This window comes from Monodelphis domestica, chromosome X (assembly GCF_027887165.1).
Source record: "Monodelphis domestica isolate mMonDom1 chromosome X, mMonDom1.pri, whole genome shotgun sequence".
Lineage (NCBI taxonomy): Eukaryota > Metazoa > Chordata > Mammalia > Didelphimorphia > Didelphidae > Monodelphis > Monodelphis domestica.
The window spans coordinates 53,265,546-53,279,870 of NC_077235.1; the positions used below are offsets into that span (position 1 = coordinate 53,265,546).

The 14,325-nt window shown below is 52.7% G+C and overlaps 1 protein-coding gene across 3 annotated transcripts in view; it reads right to left on the reverse strand.

The window, feature by feature from the left end:
- Positions 1-14,325, reverse strand: part of BCORL1 (BCL6 corepressor like 1) — a 64,825-nt gene that overhangs the window by 6,411 nt on the left and 44,089 nt on the right. For 2 of the 3 annotated variants that reach the window (XM_056809432.1, XM_056809431.1), the window contains 4 exons: positions 11,986-12,204; positions 8,444-8,610; positions 7,120-7,265; positions 510-587 (listed from right to left, as the gene is read on the reverse strand). In XM_056809432.1, coding sequence (XP_056665410.1) covers positions 510-587; positions 7,120-7,265; positions 8,444-8,610; positions 11,986-12,204 — 610 coding nt within the window. The remainder of the gene's footprint in view (positions 1-509; positions 588-7,119; positions 7,266-8,443; positions 8,611-11,985; positions 12,205-14,325) is intronic. The other variant, XM_056809433.1, reaches the window with a different exon arrangement.

The window sequence follows — 14,325 nt, forward strand, 5'->3', positions numbered from 1 at the left end:
GCTAGTGAGTACTTGCTTAGTTAGGCAAGGGGCCAGAAACACAGAGTCAAAATTTAAAAAGAGAATGAAGCCCTGCTCTCAAGTGGACATTCTTCTGGGCAGAGGGAGAGGTGACAATGCCAATGTTTGCAGAAAAAAGGGGAATGAGGACTGACAAGTGGGGGAATCAGGAAAGGTTCCCGATAGCATTTAGCACCCAAGATGGTTCTTGAAAGGAAGCTAAATGTAAGAGGCAAGGAGGAAGGGCACTCCAGGCATAGGGAACTGCCTAAGCAAAGGCACAGAGGTGAGGGATGGAAGGTGTAGGTTGGGGAACAGTCCAGAAACATTTCTTAAGCGCCTAATATGTGCCAGGCACTGTGATAAGCAAGTCGAGCCAGAACATAGAATACAGAAAGGGAAGCAGTATGAGAGAAGTCTGGAAAAAAGGTAGGTAGGAGCTATAACCATGCCAGCCAGCCCCAAGTTCCCTGACAAGAGGGCACACAGTAGATCTGGTAAGAGCTTACCCAATACAGAGCTGCTGTAGAAGTCCCAGGCCACTCTCGGATCACCCTCTGGGCGACCCTGGAGATCTGAAAGGTGATCTGGGGGAAGAAAGGAAGGTGGTGAGGCATAGGGAGCTGGGGCGGGCAGACCGTGGACCAGGACATGCTGGAGCCAGCCCAGACCGGCTTTTGAGCCTTTGTGGTATGAGCTGATCCGATATTGACCCCTCAGAAATCAGCAAACCCCCTCCAAATCAGGGAATGATTGTGAGTGTTCTGTAGACTTAAGAAAGTGATGGAGAAAACATTCATCATAAAGCAGATTCCACTCAAAAGGGTGCCACAGGTGCATTGTTTTCCCTGCAAAGCTAGTTGTTAACCATTGACCAGCACACCACCAACTAGGTCCAAAGCACACGTGTGAAGGGGATGAGGAGGAAGGAACAGGAGGGTGCCCACTAGAGCTCCCTAGACTGGGCCCTCTCTTCACTGCTGCCCTATTCGCAAAGGCGAGGGGGAAGTGTGTTCCATCTGTAAAGGACACTGTAAAGTATTCAAAAGAAGAAACAAACTCGAGAGCACCGCCTTGGTCAAAATGTTCAAGCTGCCATTAACCAGGGAGACAAACATTAAATCAAGCCTGCCCTATCCATCTCGGGGGCTCAGGGAAGGTGGGCAGCCCAACTGTGGAGGTCAGCCATTCTGGCCAACAATGGAAACAAAGTCGCCAAGGCCTGGGAGCACAGTCTGGTCAATTAAGGTCTTCAGAGCCAACAGCATTATTTGTCAGAGGTGAGGAAAGATGCATCTTCCTTTCTGCTGCCAATCGAGGAACTTAACTGGTAGTTGGGAGAACCAAAACATATCCAGAAACTCAAAAACAAACCCCAAAAGAATGTGGCACCCAGAGTTCAGAAGGCCGGCCAGTCCTGTCTCATCTGTAGAGGAGCCATCAGTGTCCTTCCCTGCAAAAGGGGATACTGGTTCGTTCGAAGTCAGCAACCTCACTGAGGAGAAGGAGGGCATGCTTTGGTTTGAAATATTTACCTCTTGTCTTAGTAGCAATTCCAAGACAGAAGAGCAGTAAGGGCTGTGCAATGGGGGTTAAGTGACTTGCCCAGGGTCACACAGTTGGGAAGTGTCTGAGGCCCCCCAACTCCAGGTCTGGGGCTCTATCCACTGTGACACCTAGCTACCCTGAGAGTGTAGTTTGTAAATCCAGAAGGACTAGAGAAATGAGAGCTTCCATCCCTCAGGGTTTAGAATCACTACCGGAAGGGAGCATCTGAAGCAACAAGCAATTTTTCAAGTGTATATTATGTACAAGGTGGAGAGGCTTCACGGTGAATGGAGATGGCCTAGCAGTCAGGAAGGCATGTTCGAGACCTGCCCTCGACTGCATACTGAGGCTATGGGATGCTGGGTAAATCACTGGGCCTCTCAGTTCCCCTGAGTGGCTTTCTTAGAGTGTGAAAAGAGAACAGTTACTAATTTGATGGTCTTCCAATCTCCCTTGGCCCTCTGGGTGTGTGTGTGAGGGGGCAGGGGGTTTGGGGGTCGCCCTCATTAAAATGGGAGCTTTGAGTTCAGGAAGACGACCTTTATCTCCTTGTATTCCCAGGGTCACGTGCTTAATAAATAAATGGGTTTTGTCCATTTGTTCATTCTCATTCCCCCTTTGAAGCTCCCTCCCATGGTCCCAAGTGAAATACTGTTGGGAGAGCTAAAGACCAAATAGCCAACAGTGGCTACCTGCCTTCAGGGGCTTCCATTCCCCTGAGCAGCTGCTAAGATCCCTGAGGCCCTAAGTGCCGGAACAGCCTGGCTTCTCTGGCAGGTCTCTCTCAGAATTCGGGAGCGCTCAAGGAGGCTTCGAATCTGGCGAGGAACACGGCAAATGTACAAACAGCTACACAAACTGTCGGCTGCCTGGGTTGTTACTTCTGCATTCCAGGATCTGCACTTGTGTCCTCTTGGGGGTGACCTCCAGGGACACATGGTGGCTGATCCATCAGCCTGGGGCCAGCACGGTGGCCAGCCAGCGAGGCAGCAGGGATGAAAGGCCCACCACGGCAGGTGCCCGCACTTGAAGCCTCTTGAGCCGTGGAGGCCCTGCCAAAGCCTGGCCTCCGGTGACATGCACACGCACAGCCCTGGGACACTGACTTGGGAACAAGAATGCCTCCCAGCACTTCTAGGCTTGTGAGCCTTGGAGGGGACCAGCAAGGAGGCCAAGGCTCCAAGAAAGTGACTTGTCCCAGTTAGTAACACAGCAAGAGGGGGAATTGGAATCCAGGTCTCTCCTGCCTCTACGTCTTCAGCATCTAAACTGGTCAGGAGAGAGAGAGGCACATGCCTACACCAGGGGCTCTCTTTAGCCTCCTCCTACACGTTCCTCTAAAGTAAGGCAAATCCCCAGGCCCAGCCTCCTCACAGAGGGCAGGGAGCTCCACCAGATTTCCTCCTTTTCAGTCCCATCTCTTCCGTCTTCTCTTCAGGGTTCTTGCCTCCTCTTCTCAATGTCTCTTTCCTGTCTTTTCTACCAGTGTCTATCCGCATCCTAGAGTGATTGGGGGGGGGAGATAAAGGAGTCCCCCCCCCCAACAGCGCTCCTACCCTCTCACAGGATCCATTTTCCCAGGGAAAAATTGGAAAAGACAAAAATGGACAAACAACAAAAACGCTGTCTGTGCCACACGGAGTTAGAGGCCAAATTGAATCCCTCCCACCCCAATTCTTCCCAGCAGAAGAAGAAAAACTGGTCTCTTTTCATCAGTCTAAACAGCCTATTGCTTCCTTCCTCCAGGGGTCAAAGGTAAATTAGTCACATGCCTTGCCTGTAATTTGGCCCAAAGGGAAGGACTGATTCTAAGAGATTCTCTGAGGATGAGATTTTTCGGTGCTTGGGGCCTGATTGGGTGGGTGTCCTTGGCAATAATCACTGGACCTGTTTACTGAGTGCTTGACAGTCACTGCTGCAAGGGAGGTAGGACAAGGTCAAATTGTCCCCATTGCAGAGATGCAGACACTGAGAAATGAGCAAAGTCGGAACTCTAGACCAAACCCAGCAAATCCCAACAGAAAACCAAGACTGAGAAACACTGCCCAAGGATAAGGGCTCACTCTCAAAGAACAGCCAGACATAGGCTTCTGGATTTTGAGCCAGGAAGCATCTCAGATCATTCCTCATTTTACAGATGAGGAAACTGAGGCACAGGGTGATTAATCCTTTTTTCAAGGTTTGTGTGGCTATCAAGTGCCTCGAGGCAGAATTTGAACCTGGGTCTTCCTAAGGCCAAGACTGGGGCCTTATCCATTACAACAGCAGTTCTTCAAGTGTGTTACAAGGACACCTGGAGGTTTCTGAGACCCTTTCAGAGGTTCCTAGAGGTCAAACCCATTTTTGTAATCCAATGAAGACATTTTCATTTAAAATAGGATGAATGTGGATAACCCTACCCAAGACTCCTTTGGCTCTCAATCACTGTTAAGAGTGTAAGGGGTGTCCTGAGACCCCAAAGTCTGTGAAGGCTGTACAAGACCTCGCTCAGCAAAGGAGGGGGAGAGTGGAGAGTCACAACGAGACTCACTTAACCGCCAAGCGACGGAGCTGAAATTCGAAGCCGGCTCCGCAGATGTCCAGTCCAGGGCTCTTTCTGCTGTACAGGCAGGCTGCCGGAGAGGGTGGCCTAGAGCCTCACTTACCACCAAGTCTCACTGAAAATAGATCCTGATTCCCAGCCTTCCCAGAGCAGGGCTCTTTGCATTCTGGACACTTAGGCACATCTTGCCCTCCCTCTGTTTTCCTGCACTTGGGGGGCACATACAGAGGAAGACAAAGTGAGGGAAGAAGGGGAAAGCATCTCAGAAAAAGGCCAATGTGGGCTTAAGTAGGAATGCCCTGGCCCAGCTGCCAAGGAAGCAGGCTGCCAGGCCCCATTCGCACACCTCTCTGTCTCTGGAGGCAGGGCATCCCACACTGGGAGAGTCTAAGGTCTCGGTACAACTGGGAGCCACTGGGAGCCAAGCAGACAAATCCCCTTGAAGGCTGCTATTTCAAAAGAGCAATTGGGGCTTCTCCCTAAGTCTTCTCTCCTACGAGCTAAGCCCACCTCCCAGGTTTTCTCGACCAATTCTATGGCATGATCTCATGGGACCTGTGACAGAGGACACCTGGATTCCAATCCTGCCCTGAAACCTCTGCTCCCACCACCCGTCTGTCTTAGGGAAGGAGGCCCCTCCGAGGAGCTGTAAGGCAGCACCTAGTCCAGGTTACAGAAGGGCAAAGGGAGCTAGTCACACAGCTCTGTGTTGCCTCAACCACCAACAGGGCAGTGGGAGATGCATTGGACTGTCCTGAATTTCAGCAAGGCAGTAATCGGGTCTGGTCACTGAAGGAAGAAGCCTGACCTGGGTTAGAATCCCGCTTCTCAGCCGGGTCACCCTGGGCAAATCGCAAAGGAGCCAGTGGCTCTGGCTTTGAATCCCATCTTGCCAACTTCCTATCACCCCATCCCCTGGCAACCTTGAGCAAAACCCTTCTCATCTCTGGGCCTCCGGCCTTCTCAGTTCAATAGGAGCTTGTTTCAAATGATGTCTTCTTTTTACCTCTCTTCATTGCTGACAATCTTCCCCTCTCTCCTACTTACTGAAGCCATCTCCTGTCACTGAGACTAAAGAAACGCCAATGACGATGAAAACGACTACCCAGGCTGGCAAAAACGTGGGCCGCGTGACCAGGAGCTGCCTCCTGCTCGCTCTGGGAGCCTCCATTTTCTCAGGTGGCCAGTCACCAGGACAGAAATGGGAACTACAAGAACACTCACCTTTCCACCCCCCTTGCAGTCTTGCCCTAAGCATTTCTGCTCCCCTGCCTTGACTGTTCTCTCTCAAAGGGAGCCTTGCATGGATGGCAACACAAATCCTCTGAAGCACTTGTAATAGCAGGCACCAAGAATGGGCCCTGAAGGACTGAAGAAGGGACAAGCAACAAGGACAGCGTGATATCACAGGGGGATGGGATTCTTCTAGTCACAAAGAGGCCAACAGAATGTGCCTGGTCACCCGGCTGGCCTCCTGAATATGCACACACTCTAGGGGAGCAATCTCACTGCAGGGCCAATGGCTACATGTCTGGGGTACCCTCTGGGTTCAATCGGGAGCTCCAGGTACTTTCCTGAGGTGGCCAAGGGAGAGACGGGAAGGAGAAGGATGCCCTGGGATACAGAGGTGGCTCCATAATGCCCCAGGGCTTCTTGTGGCCCAGTCACAAAGCCCCCCCCCAAAAGCTACAGCCCATCTCTTTGCAAATTAAGATCAATTCAAAAAGCAAGCTCTTGGCCTTCTTCAGCTGCTGCTGTCCCAGGCCAAAACAGAGAGTGGCTTCCACTTCTCAGTTTTACAGAGGAGTAAACTGAGGCTCGGGGATGAGAATCTTTGGCAGGACTAACATCTTAGACATCTGTGGGAAGGGCTAACTGCCTCTGATTGGATGGAGACCCAGAAGAAGGAAAGGATTTGTTGGTAGTGCCCACATTGGAACCCAGGTCCTCCCACTGTAATCTGGTACTCTTTCCACATGGCATCAGTTGGCAGATGTAGACTCAAGTCCTCTGATGTCAAGTCCAGGCACCTTTTCACAGGCTAAAAGGCAAGTCTCTCTCAGCGGAGACAGAGCCTCTGCAGGTGTCCACCTGGGGCCTCTGACAGGGACAGTTTCTGCTGGGCCCTAGAGGCAGCCGGGGAAGGTCGTGCAAACAGGACGGGGCAGTGCCATGCTTCTTGGGACGGGTGTGAGGGAGGCTAAACTCTGGGGCTGAAGAAACAGCAGCTTTCACTGTCAGTCACAGACTGTCACTGACTTGGGTAAAGAGCAGCAGCAAGAGCCATCCAGAGCAATGCCAAGGGCGCTAGGCAGAAAGAAACTGACTATGGCACAGCAGTCGGAGAAAAAGGAAGCCCAATGCGAGCGAGTGAGCGAGATGGGAGGACTTCAAGTTGGTTGGGGCTCAGAGTGGAAGCACTGCCTGCCGGCTTCATGGGTCTGACCTTGTTGCCAGTGATGGCTGGGTGCCAGCCGTAGGCCCTATTTTATACATCTCTTGAGCTCAACTCTGCCCGGGCTTAGTTAGATCATGAAAACCATTCCGAAACATCTCCTCTCTGCTGCTAGTGATGATTGGATCTCAGATCTAAAGCTGGAATGGGCCTCACGGGGCATCTAACTCAGCCCCCTAGTTTTCTCCAAGAGAAAACATGCTCCTGGAGGGAAAGGGGCAGCTTGCCCAAGGTCCCCCATGGAGTCCTGGATCAGGCCATCCAATCCAACCCCCTCTTCTTACAGAAGATGAAACTGAAGCATGGGAGGGGTCCCACAAAGGGGCATAGATCTAGAGACCATTTAATGCAACTCCCTCATTTGGCAGGGGAGGAAACTGAGGCCAGACAGGATAAACACTTTGCCCCAGATCCCCTAGATGGTGACACAGGATGAATCTGAGACTAAATCCCCTCAAGGCCAGTGATGATGACCGAAATGGCCCAACCAGAAAGGCTCAAGAATCTCCAGGGGAAGGGGGACTGGGGCGGAGACCCTGCCAGGGCCACTCTGACCACAGGGGCCAGTGCTTACCGCTGAGAAATGTCTTCATTGCGTCACTGCTGGCAAGTTTCATGGCCGTCTGCCCTGAGTAGGTGGCGAGTGTGGGGTCTGCCCCATAGGAAAGCAGGAGCCAGATGGTCTCCAGGTTGTCATTGACCACGGCGTCATGGACAGGCCTGCAGAGAGAGGGCAGGATAAGTGAGTGTCTGGGGGCAGAAGGGCAAAGAGGAGGAGGAGGACGATGAGGATGACCAGCAGGTTCAATCTATCATAAAAGAAATCCTCTCCTGAAAGCTGGCATTTCTCTGGCAGCTCAATGGCTCCAGAGAACAACTCCAGGAATTGCTATTTAGGCCGCTCAGAGCTCCCATTTGAAAGGCGCATGGTACGGAATCAACTCCACAAGCTGGCTTCGGTGCCTAGGTGGGGAGAGCTCCAAGGTCAGCTGGGAGGAGCAGCAGGTTTGCAAAGGCAAAAGGGGTGAGGGCTTGGGACAGAAGTCGCTGAGTGGCAACTCACAGGCTCATGGGAAGAGTCCCTCCATCACTGAGTGAAACTTGGCCAGCCCAACAAGGTGACAGGGGAGACCCAAAGGCCTTATAGCTGCTCACTGTGAGGCAGGAGTTTCTATGACCCCAGGCTGCCTCAAGTGTGAGGAGAATCCAAGAGCTAGAGAGTTCCTTAGATGTTAGCTACGTTGACTCCCTTTTTACAGGTGAGGAAATGGAAGCCCAAAGGAAAGAAGGCACTTTCTCCCCAAAGGTCAAGCAGGCAGTTATTAACCAAGCCAGAATCTGAACCCAGGTCTTCTCACTCCAAACCTTAGACTTCAGGCCATCATCCATCTGGCTTCCTTTTCTCTAGTGGGCTCTCCCTTCTCCTCTCCACCTTGCCTAGGTCTGAGCAATTAAGATTTCCCAGAAAGCCTTCCTTGACCCCTCCCTGGGCTCTGAGCACCTTCTCTGCCCCTGTCTCCCATATGGGTCATCTTGAACCTGGACCCTGAGCTTGGTGAGGGCAGTCTGTCTCTTCTCTAAGCTCTTTGGTCTCCTCCCACACAGCAGGGCAGGCCTCTGGACCCAGGACTGCTTCCCTGAGGTTTGCCACCCTCTAGTTTTTCAAAATGGCCCAGGCCTGGATGCACTGCAACCTTCTAAAGGAATACGGGAGGGGGCGGGGGGGGGGTCTCCCTTGTCTCCTGCCCAGGTGCTCTGCCGACATCAGAGTGGAGAGCTGAGGGTCCACCCTGACGACATTCTTTCAGCGCTAACTTCCCCCTCAGGATCTAGCTGTGGCTTCATGAGCCCTTCCTGGCCTGGCACAGCTGGAGGTGGAGGGAGGAGGGTCTACTTGCCTGGTGCCATCCTGGGCGCTGCAGTTGACATTTGCCCCATGCTCTAGCAAAATGTTGAGGATATCTGTCCAGCCCCGAGCGGAGGCCTCGTGGAGGGCTGTGTAGCCAGCATTGTCCCGGTGGTTGACGTCCTCACTTTCTTTCTTCAGACAGTATGTGACCACATCCTGCAGAGGACAGCAGGGGGTGGGTGGGAGGGAGGTGAGGGACACAAACAGCAGGTGCTCAACAAGGGCTTCAATCCATTCAGCACCGACTGTGTGCCAAACCCTGGGCGAAGTGCCGGGGGTGCAGGAGCACGCAGGGAATTCAGGGCAAGATAAGCATCAGTGACTTGGGAGGAAGGGCACACTAATGGAGCCAATGAGAAAAGGCCTCTTGGAGGAGGCAGCACATGGACAGAAACTTGGAGGTGCTGAGAATGAATGGTGGGGAACGTTCTGAGCAAGGGGAGCAGGCCAGACAAAGGCTAGACATAGAGCCCGGAATACCAAGGGGGTCAGTCACATAGAATCAAAACATGGAAAGCTAGGGTACAGTCACACTGGGCTGAGCCTTAACTGCCAGCTTGAAGAGTCGGCAGGGGTAACAGGGAGCCCCTGAAGCTTCTGGAGCTGGGGAGTGACTCTAGTCAGAACTGTGCTCCCCAGCTACCCTGGAAGAAAACTCCAACAGGTCACATTGCTCTGAGGCCTGAAGGTTTTTGGAAGGGAGGAGCACAAAGATTATTATCCCCGTCCTGTCCACACTTGAGAAAGCTTAAGAGGGAGGGGAAGCAGCAGCGGGTCTAAGGCCCTAGAGACAGTAAGCGTCACAGCCGCAGGACCAAGCGGGGTTTTTCTGGGCACACTCAGCAGCCCCTCCTTGGGACCAAGGGCATTCCCTGGGAGCTCCCATGTGAGAGGCACCCTCTGTGGCTGAGGGGAGCAAAGGTAACTGGGGCAGGAGGGGGTACGGCAGGGGAAACTCTGACCCTGAGCTCTCTGTCAGAGAGGACCTCTCATCCACCACAGCTTCTGCTAAAAGAAAAGCCTGCTGGTACCCTGATCACGAAGCCGTGGCAATGTCTGAACAAGGAAAAAGCCCCAAACCCCATGGCAAGGCTGGCTGGCATTGCTAACTGAGCTCTCTGGGCCACCCATTTTCCCAGCTGGCATTGCAGGTAGGGAGCACCAGCCCTCCAGGCCTTCCCCTCTGGAGCTGAATTGTTCTGAATACAATCCAAGAGGATCATTTACCCATTAATGATTAACTTGGCTGGGCCCCTCAAACAATAGGCTGAAAGGCCTTCCTCAGGCCAGAGGTGGCCGAGGCTAGGCCTGGATGGAGCCAGGAGATGGTGAAAGCCCCTAGAACCACTGGAATGCTCCCAGACCCACCAGCTGCTGCCTTTGGGGGAGGGAGAGCCTACCACCTAACTCCCCAAGGTCCAGAGTCCCCACCCGCCAAGCGTGCCTGCTTATGCCCTGGGGCCTCCCCGGACTGCCTGGAGACTGGTGATAGGTAGCACCCATTCTGATAAGCAGCTGCTCCAGCCTACCGGGCCACTCTCCCATTCAGAGGCTTACCTCCTCCACCAAGATTTCCCACATTACCACCCACCCCAAGCCACCAAGCACTGCCCCTCTTCTCCTAGGACCCCTCTGAGCTCTCCAAGGCTCTTTCCCTCCCAGCCGTCTATGTGCCCACAGTCTCTGCCCCACCTAACTTTGCCCTGTTGAGCTCCAGAAGGACAGGGCCCAGGGACCAAGGATTAAGAGGATGCGCCATTCTAGGGGAGGCACCTACAACAACGTAATTATGGCTACACTACGGCATGTTATCAGGGAGCATTTTCAAAAAGCTTCACAGCTTATGTGATCCTCAATCACGAGTCAACTGAGGCCAAGAGATGTGAAGTGACTTGCCCAGGGTCACACGGTCAATGTCTTGAGGCTGGATCCCCACTCCAGTCTTCCTGATTCCAAATCCAATAGTCTAGCCATTGTACTACCTAGCTGCCTACCCATCTCCATAAGTAATTCACCAAGCAGCTAGGATGGATTCTGTAGCTACCTGGGACCAAGGCTCTGGTGTTCTGCCCAAGAAGTGCCAGGGATGGGTCCCTGCCCTTAAAGAGCTTTCTCCTTTCTATCAATGGCCTGGACCCTATGGTTCTGGATTGGGATACTGACCAATGTTGTCACTGGTGTGCTCAACTGGATAATCCTCTGCCAGCTATATCATCCAAAGGATGAGTAATAAAAAAGCAAAATGCACTCATTAGGTCCTACCTGGGACACCTAGTAGGTGGCTTTATCAGGTACCTACTATGTGCCAGGCTCCAGGGATACAGAAACATAAAGGAATCAGGAATGATTCCTGTGCTCAAGGGGCTTCTCTTCTGAGAGACGAGCTAGGAGGGAGGGAGGGAGGGGTGGGAAGCACAGGCTAAGATCGCCTGAGATGAGGAAGGAGAGAGCAATGGATTTTCCTGTCCTCAGTTTACTCATCTGTAAAGGCACTATGATGATATCTGCAGGACTCACTTCATGGGGTTCTTGGAAGCCTCCAAGCACTGTGAGATTAGTGCACTTGAGATTTTACAGATGGGGAAAGTGAGGCCCACAGTAACTGGCACAGGTCCCAAGTGTTCTTGGCCATCAAGTCCAAGGCTCTGTCTTGCTGCCTCTTGCTGGGAGTTGTTCTACACATCAGCTGGGAGGTACCCGAATAGACCAGGGAAGATCAATGTTCTAGAATCCAACATGGCCTCTCCTGCTGGCTCCTCCTCCTTAAATAACACCATCCTCAAAGGCTTCAGCTTGGGCCCTCCTCCTTTCTTTCCCTACAGTTTCTTTTGGTGACTTCACAGGCTCCCTTGGGTTCAATTATCATCCCCGGGCAGATAATGATTAAATCTCTCCATTGATCCAGGCCTAAATGAGCTCCTGAACTCCAGGCCTGAAGTGGTAGCCCCTTCCTCAGCCCCCCTCCAAATCCACATGGCCAAAGGACAGAGTTTGGCTTCATCTCCTCAAAACCTGCGCCCTCCAACACTCGGGGAAGCCACCGTCTTTCCAGTAGTCACCCACGCTTGAAATCTTGGAGTCCAGTTCGTGATTTTGCCCTCCCTTTCATGGCCTCCAACCCAGGGCCACCGAATGCCCCTGAGGCCCTGGCCAGCCTTCTCTCAAAGCATTCTGTTTCACCTCATTCTCAGGTCCATCCACAGCAGCCCTGATGGTCGTCTCGTGTTGGCTCAGGCATCCCCCAAATGGGCTTGGCTAATGCCTGTCTACCTTGGCTAAGTTTCTCCCCAAAGCCTCTCTGAACTTCTCTCTCAGCTCAGAAGTGCTTGTGTCTATGGCATTCGTGGCCCTGACCGGATTGTCAGTACCTGGACAAACAGGGGCCTCATAGCTAGTACCTACTGTGCGCCAGGCCTTGTGCTCAATGATGGACTCCCCAAATGTTTGTGAATTACAGTAGTCTGCTCAGAAGCGAGGTCCTGGGGGTGGAAAAGAGGAAGGACAGACGGCCTTCTCGTCCAAATTCATTACCTTATAGCCCAATCTCGCAGCCCGCTGCAAGAGGGTCTCTCCGGCATTCTTGTTCACAATAAGTCGACGTGCCTCAGGGGGAATATGGGATGCCGAAGGGGACTCAGGACAATCCTCCAAGCTCGTCTGAACCTTTAAGGGGGTCCAGGATTCTGTGGGCTTGGCTGGGGATGGGGATTTCGGAGGCTGAATTTTCACTTGGTGCCAGGGCCCTTTGGTCTGGGAATCAAAGAGAAAAAGCTGGATGGAACTGGTCAGCCAAAGGCCCCAAAGCCCAGAGCCTGAGCTTCTCTAGCGCTCATCTCCTGCCAGGGTCAGGCTGCGCCCCTTTGCCTGAACACACAAGTACCTTCCTCCCCCCTCTGAGGGAGTGGGGATCAATGGTCTGAATGCTCCCCTGCCTCGGCTTCTCCCAGCTCTGATCAGTCTCCCTGGACGAGTCAAACTGTCCCTGGACAAAGCACCCCCTAGTCCTAGTTCCGTCACTCAGCGTCTAGGTAACCCTGAGGTCAGCCTCCCTCTGTGGTGGTGAGAACCTTAACAGTCACCTGGTCTTCCCTTTCTTTTTTTAAAATTAAACAAAATTTTTAACCCTCACCTTCTGTCTTGGAATCACTACCGTGTATTGGTTCCAAGGCAGAGGTGTGGTAAGGGCTAGGCAATGGGGGTTAAGTGACTTGCCCAGGGTCACACAAGGACCCTAGGAAGTGTCTGAGGCCACATTGGAACCTAGGACTTCCTGGCTCTAGGCCTGGCTCTCAATCCACTGAGCTACCCAGCTGCCCCCTGGTCTTCCCTTCTGAAGATCTGGGAAGGGACCTCAGAGGTCATCTAGTCAAACTAATTAGAGGAGGAAACTGAGGCCTGGCCCAAGGTCATGAGGAGGACTGATGATCTAAAAGCTGGGACCTGAGAGGCCAGAAGCAGAACTGAGGCCCAGGGAGGGGAAGGGCCTTGCCCCAGATCACTCTGGGTAATAAGTATCATCTGCCTCCTATCATTTCCCAGCTGGAGCCAGGGAGGTTGGAACAGCACAAGAGTCTAAGGAATTGAACTCAATCCCTGACTTCACTCTTAGCATAAGCCCTAATTGGGGGATAAGGAAAATGGGAGGGCTATCTCGGAGTGATCTGAAACTCGAATCCTGAGCCAGGGTGGTGGAGGGGCTAGAGACCCTCCTCGGCACCCCCAAACCTGGCTTTCTCACCCAAACTCTCTGCAGAGCCACGTGCAAGTTAGGCGTCCCCTCACCTCCATCTGGACTCCCAGTAGCAAGCTCAGTTCCGTTCTTCCCTGTCTCTTGAACCTTGCCAAGGGCTAAGTCAAATTGTAACTGGCATCTCTGCCCACCAGTAAGAGTTCTATCCAGTCGTACAACCTGCATCTAGTGGGGAGCTCAGCCCCTCTTCCTCGTCCTACCCAAAGTGCCTGCCTTCCTCCAAGGGCTGAGCCCTGGGCTAACATACAGAGTTGGCCTAGGGGTTCAGAAACGCTGGACTCAAGGCCTGCCTTAGACACATCCCACTGTGACGCCCTGGGCAAGTCATTTAACTTCTCCTTATCCCAGCAATTTTCTAAGATGAAGAGTTGCCAGCGTTGGGAGAGGGAGTCTCTTCCTCCTCCCCAGGAGGTCTCTTCACCAAGGAAATAACAGATCAGGAGCAAATAGAGCAACAAGGGCAAGTGGGCAGCCCAGAAGAAGCAAGACTGGGAATGGGGGCCAGTCTTGGGACCATGGGGTTGGGGTAGGGAGATGCAGACAAAACCAGCTTGCCTCCTCCACTAGCTCTGTCTAGAAGGGCAAAGACCAGTCAGAGCAGCAGGCCAGGGGGATGCTGGGTAGTAAAGGGAACTAGGCCTCAGGCCAGGCCAAGCAAGGGAGGAGCCTGAGAAGTCTGGAGCTTGAACCTTCTCTTAGTACTGTAAGGTGACCAAGTGCTTTCTTCTCATGGGCCCTTGGAGGGAGAGTCTGCAAATCATTCTTCATCCCCATTTTACAGATGATAACATGAACAGTCAACATTTCTATAGTGCTTATTGTGTGCCAAGCACTCTACTAATAGCATATTATTTTATTCTCACAACAACCTTGGGAGGGAGGTACTCTGCCATGATCCTCACTTTACAATCGAGGAAACAAATGCAGATAGAAGTTAAATGACTTGCCCAGGGTCACACAGCTATTATGTATCTGAGGCTGTACTTAAACTCAGGTCTTTCTGAGTCCAGGCCTGGGCACTATCCATTCTGTCAGCTAGTTGCAGAGGTTTGGAGTAGGGAAGAGGTTTGCCCAAGATTGGAATGAGATCAGTGAGCCCAGGACTCGAATCCAAGTCCCCC